Raw genomic sequence first — 12,874 nt, 5'->3', positions numbered from 1 at the left:
ATGGGACGTCTTTATCGAACCTTCAAAATTTTATTGGTCTGAGAATCAAAGTTAGCATGTAAATATCCAAACGACTGGAGAATAGTTTAGGTGGAAAAATCAGGGAACATAATTAATCAGAGTACCTACATTTAGTGCTTAAATCAGTCCTTAAATATCATTCTGAAAAATCACTTCACTGACTCTCAAGATCAGTTTCATGAATCTTTTCCGTGCTTGTAGGAATTAAAAATATACTCAAAAGGAAGAATACTTAGCAATTTAAATAGTCACAAGTCCTGTCATATTTAAAATAAATGGAATTGGCTCTCATTCAGATAATAAATAAACCTAATTCCAACCCAATCAAAACTTAAACTTTGTAAGTTAGCAGCTAATTTACATATTGAACATATTGAACTTCGTAAGTTCAATATGAACATATTGAACTTTGTAAGTTAAAAGTTAGAACTTTGTAACTTTGTAAGTTAGCAGCTAATTTACATATTGAACATATTGAAACTTTGTAAGTTAGCAGCTAATTTAATATTTAAACATCAGTACCAATGAATATTGTGTATACATTATATATTTTTTTATCCTAATTCAACTATTTGAAAAAAGTAAGGTGAAAAAAGAGTGACACAGAGAGAAAGAGTAAAAGAGAACACAGAAGACTAAGGATTGAACAAAAACAAACCGTTGCCTTGTCTTTGATGATCTATGCATTAAATCCCCCATGTACTCAGTATACTAGAATATTTATCCCTATCCCACCCCAACCACAGACCAAGACCATTTATAAAGTATGTTTTCATCTCATAAGTAATCACATATTGCGCTACAAATGGCAGAGACCCTAAAACACTAGACTGGTATTAATATATTTTCCTTTGTTTGTGTTTCCACACTTTTGGCACATTGGGGATTACCTATGCTGAGACCATTTAGCCTTCTAGCAAAAATTCTGCTTCAATGCATCCACAGTGGCATGCCAGAGATGCCTAAATTCACAGTAAGGTTTTGGGCTATTTGTTGCCAAAAGCTGTGAACATGCAAGTTGATTAAGTGTTCTCTTTCATGCTCCTGTCTGCATTATTTCATTGGATAATGAAATAGGCTGCCCTTTCTGTCCATCACTAGAGCAGCTGGAGACAGCATTTGCTACCTGGCAAAACTTTCGAAGAAGGATCTTTCTTAGCAGCAGATAAACCCAGGGATCCAAGATCTGGTTCAGTGAAGCCAGGCGGACAGCTATTAAGAACAAGTTGCATTCTTTCTGCTTTTCTGGGTGCGTCTTACAGTGCTCAACTGATGTCTGATTGAAGATCATTTTCAACATCATTATCTAAGAAAGAAGGACAAATAATTGTTTCAAATATTAATAAGGTCATATGCATCTCCTCTACACAGCACTTTGCACACAGTTCACAATAAATTGGTGGTGATACTGAAATGCTGAAATCAAGCAACATTTGTACTCGTGAACACAGCTCTGAGTTATATAACACATTCCTACGGATGTTCCCACATTTTTGGCTATTTGACATGATGCAGCTTTTTTAGAAAGTGCATGTTCTCAGGCTCTTGTTGCTTGGGATTTAAGAAGTTTGAAAGTAATACATCTCAAAATTAGCCAAAGTCTTCTGGCTTTTTGCAGAAAATACTATTAGGTTGATAAAATGAAAGTCAACACTTCAGCAAAACCAAAACATATTTAATCTCAATCTTCAATAGTTCTAATTGAAAAAAAATTAATGAGAAAAAGTACAAGCAAGAAAACAATATTTTCTGAATCCTTACAATTTTTCAGGCACTGTGTCAAGTTCTTGATATGCATTTAATAAACGATATAAGATAGATATCATTACTGTCCCCTTTTCACAGTTACAGGAACCAAGGTTTAATGATGTAAAATATCTGAGCCAGACTTAAACCCAGATTCACTAACACGATATGACATGTGGTATTTTACTTTTTTGTCTCTCCCTCCTCGCCACATACACACACTAGACTGTAAACTCCATGAGGGCAGGATTTGCGACTATTTCCCTCACCCACAAGTATATTCACAGTACGTACCTAGACCAGTATTTGGTAGACAGTGCTCAATAAATGTTTGCGAATAAATACAATGTATGACATATATAAGAATATAAGAGACTGAGACATATATATTTATGTTTGAATGAATAAATATTTGTGATTTCCACAGAAGAGAGTAAATGAAGGTTTATATGCATCTGAAAAATATTCAAGTGTATTCATCATCAGAAGAATGCAAATTGTGAAAAACTAAGAAACAATTTTACACCCACTAGTTTGATGAAAAATGAAATGTGACTTTTCCAAATGTTAGTAAGGATGTGGAATGATGAGGCCTCTTTTACACACCACGAGCGAGAGTGTGAACGGGCACAGCCACCTTATGACTGGGCACTAGTTCATTTGCTCCCTCCCAGCTATCCTACTCCTCGGAACATACTGCCCCAAATTCCTGCACCAGAAGTTGTGTCCATGACTGCTCATCACGGTGTTGTTCATAGTAGCAAAAAAATAAAAATAAAATAAAGGCAGGAACAATGCAAACATGGGTTCACCTTCTCAAGCAAAGAATGGTGCTGACTTTTATAACTGGTTCTGAAATTCATCTTTCTGGGTGCATGGCTACTAAGCATTTGAAATGTGGCCGGATCAAATTGAGATATTGGGATAGGTCATGATTATATCATGAAAAGATATTTTTGATATGTTGTGTTAAATAAAACATGTTATTAAAATGAATATCACTTGTTTCTTTTTACTTTTTCTAAAATGTCGCTACTAGAAAATTTAAAATTATATATGGGGCTTGCATTTCTTGCTCACAGTACATTTCTACTGCAACCATTGTCTCTTTTGAGGCCTATACACATTTGAATGTTCTGTCCTCTGGTCACATATCCCAAATTAAAGTCAACATCCCTGAGCATCCAAACACCCGGGCCACAAACTCGCAATCCCAAAAATGACAATCATTCTCACACAGTCACCTTGGCCCATCATGTCAGTCATCTTTGAATCCTCCTTTTGCTTGGTCCTCTGCAATGCCTTTTGCTATATTCCAATCTCATCCTACTTCACCTGAATTACAGTAATAGCAGACATCCAGACAGTGCCTATAAATGTCAACACATCACAGATTCAGGAGCTTAAATCCCAGCTCTGATCAAGCCCTCACCATCTATTAAAAACTTCGACTTGGTCTTATTGGACAGAGTTGAGTCACAGGTAATTCTTAAACCAATCACTTGCCAAGGAGACGGAAATGTGCAGGTCTGGCTTATAGGACAAATTCATCTCCTGGGTCTTAACACAAGGTCCTTGACCAAATTACCACCTAATACCCAAACAAAATTATGGTTCTATAAATAAATAAGAAGAGGGGAACTGGTAGACCAGCAGATATCCATTTATTCTGAGTCCATAGTTTCTTTCTAAGGATTTTTTTTCCTAAGGGATTTATTTAATAACAGCAAAAAACAGCTGTACAAACAATTGAATGTTCAGTGAAGCATTATCTACACTAGTAAGAAACTGTAAACACAAAAATCTCTAACATCAGGAATAAAGCTTAATAAAACACAAATATTTTATTCTTTGTTTGTCTCAACGCTCCCTTGACCAGCTCATTATGAGGTTGATTAGAAAGAGCAATCTTGCAGAGGATACGTGCATTTGCTAAAACAGAGCCTCTGCACTGTCCAAGATTCCCTGTGTTTTCTGTTTGTTCTTCTCCCTTGTATAAGGATTAGGATAGTATATTTAGTTTACATGATAATATATATAAGAATTAAGTGTATAAAGAATAGAACAATATATCCTGCTCACATAATAGTACTGTGTTTCCCTGAAAATAAGACTTAGCCAGATAATCAGCTCTAATGCGTCTTTTGGAACAAAAATTAATATCATACCTGGTCTCATTTTACTATACTATAAGACCGGGTCTTATATAATATATAATGTAATGTAATGTAGTATAATATAATATAATACTGGGTCTTATATTAAGTTTTGCTCCAAAAGATGCATTAGAGCTGATTGTCCAGCTAGGTCTTATTTTTGGGGAAATATGGTAGATATAAGAATTAAGTGAAAAGAACAGAATATAAGAGAGTACTATATATAAAGTTATATTGTTGTAATTAAATTATGTACAATACATAGACTTATGGAAGGCGACGGAATTATTACTATTAAACAATAATTTACTATTAAAAAAATCATTAAATTATTTAAAAAATTTTATGTATATAAAAAACATTTCAAATGATTTAGGAAAGCCTTTAAATGAAGTTGATCATTCCCTTCATTAACAAATATGAATTTATTATACTCACTTATTATACACCAAAATTATTAAAATAAATATATCAACATTAATATCTTTTGATGCTGGCGCACAGTCCTGTGAACTGAACACTGCTTCCAATTGTGGTACGCAGGTGCTCCCTCCCCACCTCCCCAAAAGAACTATATGCAGGTCCAGTCCCTAGAACTTGTGAACACGTTATCACCCAAGGCAGAAGGGACTTTGCAGACGTGATGAATGTTAAAGACCTTAAGACGGGAGATGGTCCTGGATTATCTGGGTGGGTTCGATGTATTGTATCACATGTGTCCTTGACAGTGTCTTAGAATCTTTTCCAGCTGTAGTCAGAGGGAGATGTGACTGCAGAAGAACGGTCAGAGAGATACCGTGTTTTCCCGAAAATAAGACTGGGCCTTATATTAATTTTTGCTCCACTAGGGCTCATTTTCAGGGGATGTCTTATTATTTTCATGTACAACAATCTATATTTATTCAAATACAGTCATGTCATCTTCTTCTGGAACATTGTCTTAACGTACTAAATGCGTCCGTCTGGCTGAGATCTTAACAGGGGCTTATTTTCGGGGTAGGTCTTATTTTTGAGGAAACACGGTATAGTGTTGCTGGTTTTGAAGATGGAGGAAGGGAGCCATGAGTTAGGGAATGTAGATGGATGGCCTCTAGAAACTGAAAAAGCAAGGAAGCCAGTCTCCAATTCTCCTTCAGAGCTTCCAGAAAACAATTCAGCCCTGTGGACATTGTGATATTACCCCAATGAGACCCATGTCAGGCTTCTTACCAACAAAACTGTAAGAGAAATCTGTGTTGTTTTAAGCCACCAAGTTTGTAGTAATTTGATAGAGAGCTACCATAGAAAACTAATACACCCGCAGAGTGAGCTCTCAACAAACGCTGAGAGGGGATGAGGAAGAATGAGCTGGAAAATGATTTAAGCACATAGATAAAACTCATGTTTTATCTCGTAGATAAAACAACCTAGCAAGCTTGTTTACTTTGTTCGTTTTCTTAGGAAACTTTTTTTAACATAAACTTTATCCTGACTCCTGTCTAAATTATTTCAATTTCTAAATTTGAAACATGTAAAAATGAATTCTTGTTATTCTAGTGACATCAGTTAGATTTCAGTGTGTTTGACTGAAAGGTATAAAATTATATTTTCAATTCAGTTGTCTTTAAGAAAAACATGTGGCTAATTCTTTTTTTCTTCTTTTTACAAACAATTGAAAAGGTTTTATCTAGCTCTTTCAGCCCCCCATCTCATCCAATAACTAAATATATTTGACCACTTACCATCTTCCAGAAAGTGTTCTGGGCCTTGTCTCAAATGATCTAAAAACTCACTTAAATTACACTTTCGTTTTTCCTTATAAAATAAAATACTGAATTTCTCCAACTTTTTATAATCAGAAAAATTTACAGAATTACTTATTACAATGGGATTTAAGTCATTTTACACAGTTTTCTTTGATTATTTTAAAATTCATTTTTATGAGTCTAATAATACTCAGTTATTTTTAGTAGGCTAATATAGGTTTCAGAGGCCTCACATTGGTTAGTGGACTACGATTTCCTGTAATTTACTATTGACAGTGCAGTGATTATGATATTATGAAATCGAGCCCTGTAAGCAATAGCTGGCACCAGAGAGAGACACTCGAGCTTTTCCCAGAAATCATGAGATGTGCAATATGAAGATAATTTGAATTGGAGGCAGTGAGCGTGATATTGCCATTTCCAAATGGCAGCAGGGATGGAGGTAAGACTCCAAATTCTTTGTCTAATTTTGAACATAAATGCAAGTTAGCATCCATCTGTCGACCTCCCCGTATTTAAGGAGCTAAACAGTGACCATGATTTTTGCAAATATTTGTTAGACAGACTTTGGTATTGAAAAACTTTGGCATGAATATGTAGATTTTTGGTAGAATTAATTATCCCTATAAGTCCAATTCTATTCCTTATACAAGGGAGAAGGGACAAACAAAACAGGAAGCTTAGACGGCACAGAGGCTATTTTTTTAGCACATGAGTGTGTACTCTGCATGATTGCTCCTTCCAATCAGCCTCAGATAATGAGCTAGCTGGTTACAGCAGCATTGAGACCAGTCTGGCTTAACAGAGCTGTAGTATTCTGCCAGCATCTTCCCCAGGGTCCACGTGACTCCCCCAGGCCTCTCACCTCTTCCCTGGTTATTAGCAGGAATGGAGAGCTCTTTTTGTACACATAATGACCAGGAACACAACTATATCAGTGACTTCTAAATTCTCTATCCCTGGTTAGTGTCAAGTGCAATTACCTTGTTCTATCCTAAAGGGAAAAAAAAATGATATGTCCCTTCCCCAGTGACAGTGATCTTCTAAATGGGCAAAGCGTTTAGACCAGGGGGAGTATTTTCAGTATTCTGCATTTGGATTTTACTTTATTGCAGCGGGATTTACAACTACATATTTAAAAATCTTCAGTACTTCACTTCTTGGTTCAGAAGTGCTTTGGGTTACAGGCCACAAATATCAATTGAAGATGATAAATGAGTGAACCCAGAAAAATTAATTTGTAGGAGAGGGGGAAAAATTGGTTACTTGTCCCTAGGATTCATTATGTAATCCACTTCAGCATTTCCAGTTTGTTTCTACATAAACTGGATTTCTAGGATCCAGTTTATGTAGAAACAAACTGGAAATGAACTTTATTTCTAGGATCCATATTATGTATTTCTAGTTTATATCTAACGCAAGTGTGTAAGAAAACTTTCCACCACAGACCATTTTTATCTGTTTTGTTTTCTATAATCCTCTGTTGGTAGGCCTAGGAGAATAACCTGCTTTACTAGAAGTTCCCTCTATCGTTTGACAAATGATACTATATTATAACACACTGAAACAAGTCTGGGCCCTTTAAACTATTTAATTACATAATGTGAAGGATTGTCATGGGAAGAAGTTTCACAGTAGATTTAAGAAATAACTGTAGTCTTTCCAGTCTGGTTACAACTCTGTTTTCAGAGTTGCCAAATCATCTCAGCATTCTAGACTACTGTTTCAGATGCTTCTCCTGCATGATCTAATCTGAAAACTTTGGAAATAAACAACTCATAAATATTTCAAAATTACTAGAAGTTGTGTAATCTCATTTTTACTATCATGTAATTTTATAGAACTTTTTTTCAAAACATTTGCACTACTCAGAATCGGAAGAAATAAATTCTACTACAGGCTCTATCACCATTTACGACTTTAGGCAAATCATTTACTCTGTGTTTTAGTAAGTAAACAGCTGTTGGACTGGATGGCCTCTAACATATAAGGATTCAATTTGAAAAAGGAAAGAAACCGAAAGGTAAAAGGTGTGGAACAAAAGACAGAATTCCTCTTCAGGAAAACGCCACGTGTGTCTTTTGGTAAACAGAGGAGAGAGGAAAATTACAAAGTTAGAAAGTGGACAGTGAAGAGGACAAGACACTGGATTCATGAAGCTTTAAGGGGAGATTTTTTTTTTTTTTGGAAGTAGCAGACTTAGGCAACAACATGGACCAAGTGTTAAAGGCCTGCCATAAACTCACACAGCTCTGCTTCTAGTTTGGGGACCAGTTACCTAACTCTGGATCTTAATTTCTCCTTTTTCTAAAAATGGTCCATAATGCTTACCGAATACGTATTTTCTCTATCTAGTGGTACAGTTGCAAAGATTAAAATGAGATAAGAATAATTAATGCCTTTAACTTACACAGCATACCTCTTCCCAAACCCCAGGTTATTACACTATTTTTTTAAATTAGTTTCAGGTATACAAAACAATGTAAAATAATTAGACATTTATAGCCCTCACTATCGTATGTGCTCCCAGGACAGAATGCTATGATGTTCAGAGACAGAATAATGATGTTTAGGAGAATACTGTAAGGAAATGAATGTCTTCTCTATATGTCTTCTTTCCTTAAATTTCTACATAATAAAGTGGTTTCAAAAAAAAGAAAAAGAAACCCTCAAATTTGCACTTTAAAAATATTTGGTAATGCAGAACCAGTATCCAGTAACTACATCGGGAAACTCAAAATTGAACATAAGCCTGCATCCTGCCATCACATTATTTAGTATGTAAGAATTACTCTCTCCTTTCAATTAGTATGAAGTATAAATCGTGTGTGATTTGGCTCCGTATAGCTCGGTGCATATGTTATGTCTAGATAAATATTTATCTTTCTGTTAGAATGGTAAAAAAAAAAAAAAGTCAGTAGCTAAGTAAGTATTTCAAATCCTGGCTAAAAGGGGTAAGACAAAATCTATTCTATAAAAATATTCATTTCTTGGATTATAGATGATGGGTTAGCTTTGAGATACACATGTTAAAGAGGTGTCTTTACTGTATTTCAAATCTTTATACCGCAGATGCCAAGAGAAAGTCTAGAGAATGTGTCTTTGTCAAGGTTTAAACATTAATCTTTGAAAATGTTTATAGTTAAGATAGAATTTTTTTTCTGTCAAAATATAGTTTCATTTAAATCCAAAATGCTCAATCATACTATCATCCAACTCAGAGAACCACACTATTAGCGACAATTAGGATCAGCTAAATGTTTAAGGAATCTGAGGTGTGAACTAAGGTGTGAAAGAATGTTCACATCAGTATAAAAGAAAATTAGAAAAGCTAAATGGTCAACAATAAGGCACTATTAAAATTATGGAACATTGTTGATTTGTGTAACATATATGCCATATATATATATATATATATATATATATATATATATATATATATATTCATTCCAATGCTGCCATTTAAAATCATGTTTCTGAAAAATATTTAATAACACGAAGAAATGTTCAGGATGTGAAAAGTGGAAAACAAATATTTATTACATAGTATACTCTTAACTAAAAACAACTGTGTGTGTGTGTGTGTATGTATATATATAGTAAAATACTGGAAGAGGTTATCTCCAGGTGGGAATTAGGGAGATTTCTATTTTATTCTCTCTAATTTTCCTTGGTTTCCAAGTTTTCCACAATAAACATGTTATTTTCACACTTAGAAAACAAGCGTAAAATTTTGAGTAGTAGGAAGTTTAGATAGAAACAGTAACCTATGAAATAACTCATTGGTAAAAATGTTAAGTCGCAATCCATCCTAGAACCATCATGTGGTCATATGAGCTTGAATTCTTAGGTAGTCGATGTGTGCATAATGTAACAGCTCATAATATGACACTCTGTAATTGACGGAAACATTTACCTTACCAGCAAATTAATGATGGCTTATTCCAAGGAATGTGACGGTCAGCTGTAAAGGACTGGCCTCAGTGACTTGAGGACAGTGCAGCCCCACGACATGCAGAAGAACCCCTTCCTGCATCACAGCCAATTAACAATGTATGGATTGTGTCTCTAACCTATTATTTAACTTCATCTCATGTCAAAATGACACTCTCTTTTGGATCTATGCTGTAGGAGGACGTCACCTCATACCGGGATCCAAACAGATACATCTTGTACGTGGCAGGGACACTGGCTGAATATGGGCAGATTGGGATCTCTTTGAATTCATGTTCCCCATCCCGTCTCCTTCCCTAGTAAGATCTCTCTCTCTCCTGCTCATTCACCACAGCAGCTATTTAATCCAGTTCTAGGTGTTTTTGCCATAAGCATTTTTACCATAAACATCTTTGTGGCACGCATTTTTACTGCTGAAAGACCACGTCACTATAAAAGATAAAATAACAAAACATAAAAGAAGGACATGAAAAAGGACATAATGAAACATGAAAAACTAATAAAATTCAAGACTATTGAGAAAAATGAAAAGTACATTGTCTTAAAGTCTTTCCTTCCATAGCACTATATATATATATTTTTTTTGCTTGTTGATTCCTCTCCCCTTTTGGCACCACACTTTTTCGCTACAATTTCTTCATTAAGGTATCCATTTGCACCTAAAGAACTGATCGTTAATGCTCTGAAGACTGTTGTGAATTAATAGCCTCCTCTTTGAGCTCCAGACTAACCAATTTAGCTGTCAATAGCACAGTTCTGCCTAGATGTCTCACATCAAACTCATCAGGTCCAAAACTGAAATAAATCATTATCTTCTTCCTCAAAGATGCTTCTCCACTAATCTTCCCTATCTCAGTGAACCGAGTCCCTAAAACAGTCCTAAGATGTATCCTTAATTCATCTTGATTCGTTTCTCTCTGTGTGTTTCTGTCTCTCTGTTTTTGTCCCCTTTTCACCTCATTAGGCATATCTCTCACATTTAATCATGAAGTTTCCAATTAACTTCCTACTATTTTGTTACTCTATCACTTTTCTCTTCTTCACTCTCATTTGAGCCTAAATCCAGACCACCATCATGCCTTGTCTGAACTACCACAATAGTCTATTACACGATTTGTTAGCCTTTGTTCTGGGCCCCTCTTTGCTGCTTACAAAGGATGCTCCTGAAACGAAAATTGTGTTATTCGACTTGGAAAGTTCTTCAATAACTTCTCATTGTCCTGAATATAAAGTCTAACTCCTTTCAGTGAACATTCAAGGCTTATCATCACTTGGCACTTGTTGAGTTCTCTAACCTAAATTCTCACTATTCCTTACCCTCACTCACATCTATATTCCAATCACCTTGAACTTTGAGTTCTTTAAAAGTGCCAGCTCTTTTTGCTTCTGGACTTTTACAAATGTGGATCCCTAGGTCTTATAACTTGCATTCCCCTCTTCTTTAGTGATTGATTTAACTTATTTTTTCTGTGTGTAGACCTGAAATATCAAATTATCTGGTGCTTCCCTTGCCAAAAACCTAGAAGATAAGTCTTAATATGGACTTCCAAAATTCTCTACTTCATCACCCCTAAATATTTTATATGGTTGCTCATTTTTAATTGCAGTTTTTCTCAGTAGATGAAAATTGTTACAAGACTAGTGATCATTTCTACCCTTTTAGATATACCACAGGAAGGCCCTCTCCCAGGATATGCTACGTTATAGATTAATAAGTATTTTTGAATTAACGAATGAATGATAGGAAGGATACAATGTGTCCTACCTACTGGGGGGTAACAGACTCTATATTTATCCCCATTTAAGACTTCTGTGTTTAATTTTTTTTCCTGTTATTATAATTAGTCAGGATGACAGCTTCATGTTAGTTACTAATGAACTGTAAACACATCTTCTTATCATTCAGAATTTTAAATAGACGGTTCATAGCTACAGTAGTAACCCTGAAGTTGGTAAGTTGGACTGTAGAATCATATTGAATATAGCATAACAATGGGAGTTTTTACAGTACTACCATTGTTATGGGAGAAGCAAATTGAATCTTGAACAGTATATTGAATCCATAAGAAAGGAAGAACTCTTGTTGTATATCTATTTAATACCTTTTTGCAAAAGTATAGCTCAAGACAACAGCAAAAGAACCCATGCATATCAGCACTGTCTTTAATAAGGATATTACTATTAAATTTACAATACATATTGAGTCAAAAGTCCTTTTATTGCTATAAAAACATTACATTTGATTCTAGCGCTCCTTACTTATATAATAGAATTCTTGCCCAAATATGAGACTATTATCTTATACCTATATTATAATAAATATTTAAACTACCCCTCGGAGTCTAACAGATAACAGATCAATAACCATTTAATTTACTTGCAAAATTCCCTGCCAATGTTAGGCTTCTACTCAGGATTAGCATAGGAACTTCTTAACATTGTAGTAATTCATTTTCTTTTTTCCAACACAAAACACACCCTCATAAAAGTTATCAGCTTTATTTATAGTGAACTCTTGTTCCGTTGACTGTCAATAGGCGCTAAGTAATACACAACGCCAGGTCCACAACATGAAGGGCTTAAGGTATCTTTTCTTTGACATTAAGAACTTTCTCTGATTTCTGGATTATGACAGGAAGTTCAGCTTCCAATGCCGCAACCTTTCTAAAAAGGACTGTGTTAACTTGGCTTTCACCCGCATTTTTACTGCTTGTGTGGAGGGAGAAACCTGCAACCAAACATGTCTGGCGGCCCTCTCTCTTTTTGCGTGTAGCAGTACTGAAGATTGATTCCTGCAACCCACTGGTTTGCTGTGGTAACAGATGTGAGGGTGTATCGCAACCTGTAAGTAACCTGTAAAATAATCACAGAGTCCCTGACTTTTAGTAAGTACTGTGTAACTATCAGTTGTTATTGTTTTTGTTATTCTTCTTCAGATGTTAAGTATAATGGAAGGAACCATAAGATCCCCTAGCTGTGGCCCCCTATGTGTACTACGAATTCTAACTCGAATGTGTCTGTGACATACCACACAATGGTAATTTGCTATATTGGCAGGGGCACAGGTTCCTTTTCAAACCCGTCATCCATTGAGGTTTACGTAGCAGCCTTGGAATACAGGTCCACAGTCATTCTTTCCTTTCTGCGCTACACAGACAACAGGTGAAAATCAAGTGTCAGGTGACACTTACATGACAAATCATAAACTTTGTTTTACAAAATGCTCGTTTGAAAAGAACCTGCTTTCCTTTT

The 12,874-nt window shown here is 35.3% G+C and overlaps 1 protein-coding gene across 2 annotated transcripts in view; it reads right to left on the bottom strand.

Annotated features, from left to right (window-relative positions):
- The window catches only part of PTGER3 (prostaglandin E receptor 3), a 64,913-nt gene that overhangs the window by 33,013 nt on the left and 19,026 nt on the right, over positions 1-12,874 (bottom strand). For both annotated transcript variants that reach the window (XM_081056892.1, XM_081056893.1), the window contains exon 2: positions 1,148-1,327. In XM_081056892.1, the coding sequence (XP_080913018.1) occupies positions 1,148-1,327 (180 nt within the window). The remainder of the gene's footprint in view (positions 1-1,147; positions 1,328-12,874) is intronic.

The sequence above is a fragment of the Rhinolophus hipposideros genome (assembly GCF_964194185.1).
Source record: "Rhinolophus hipposideros genome assembly, chromosome: 8".
Taxonomy (NCBI): domain Eukaryota; kingdom Metazoa; phylum Chordata; class Mammalia; order Chiroptera; family Rhinolophidae; genus Rhinolophus; species Rhinolophus hipposideros.
This window is presented reverse-complemented; position numbering and strand designations above follow the sequence as displayed.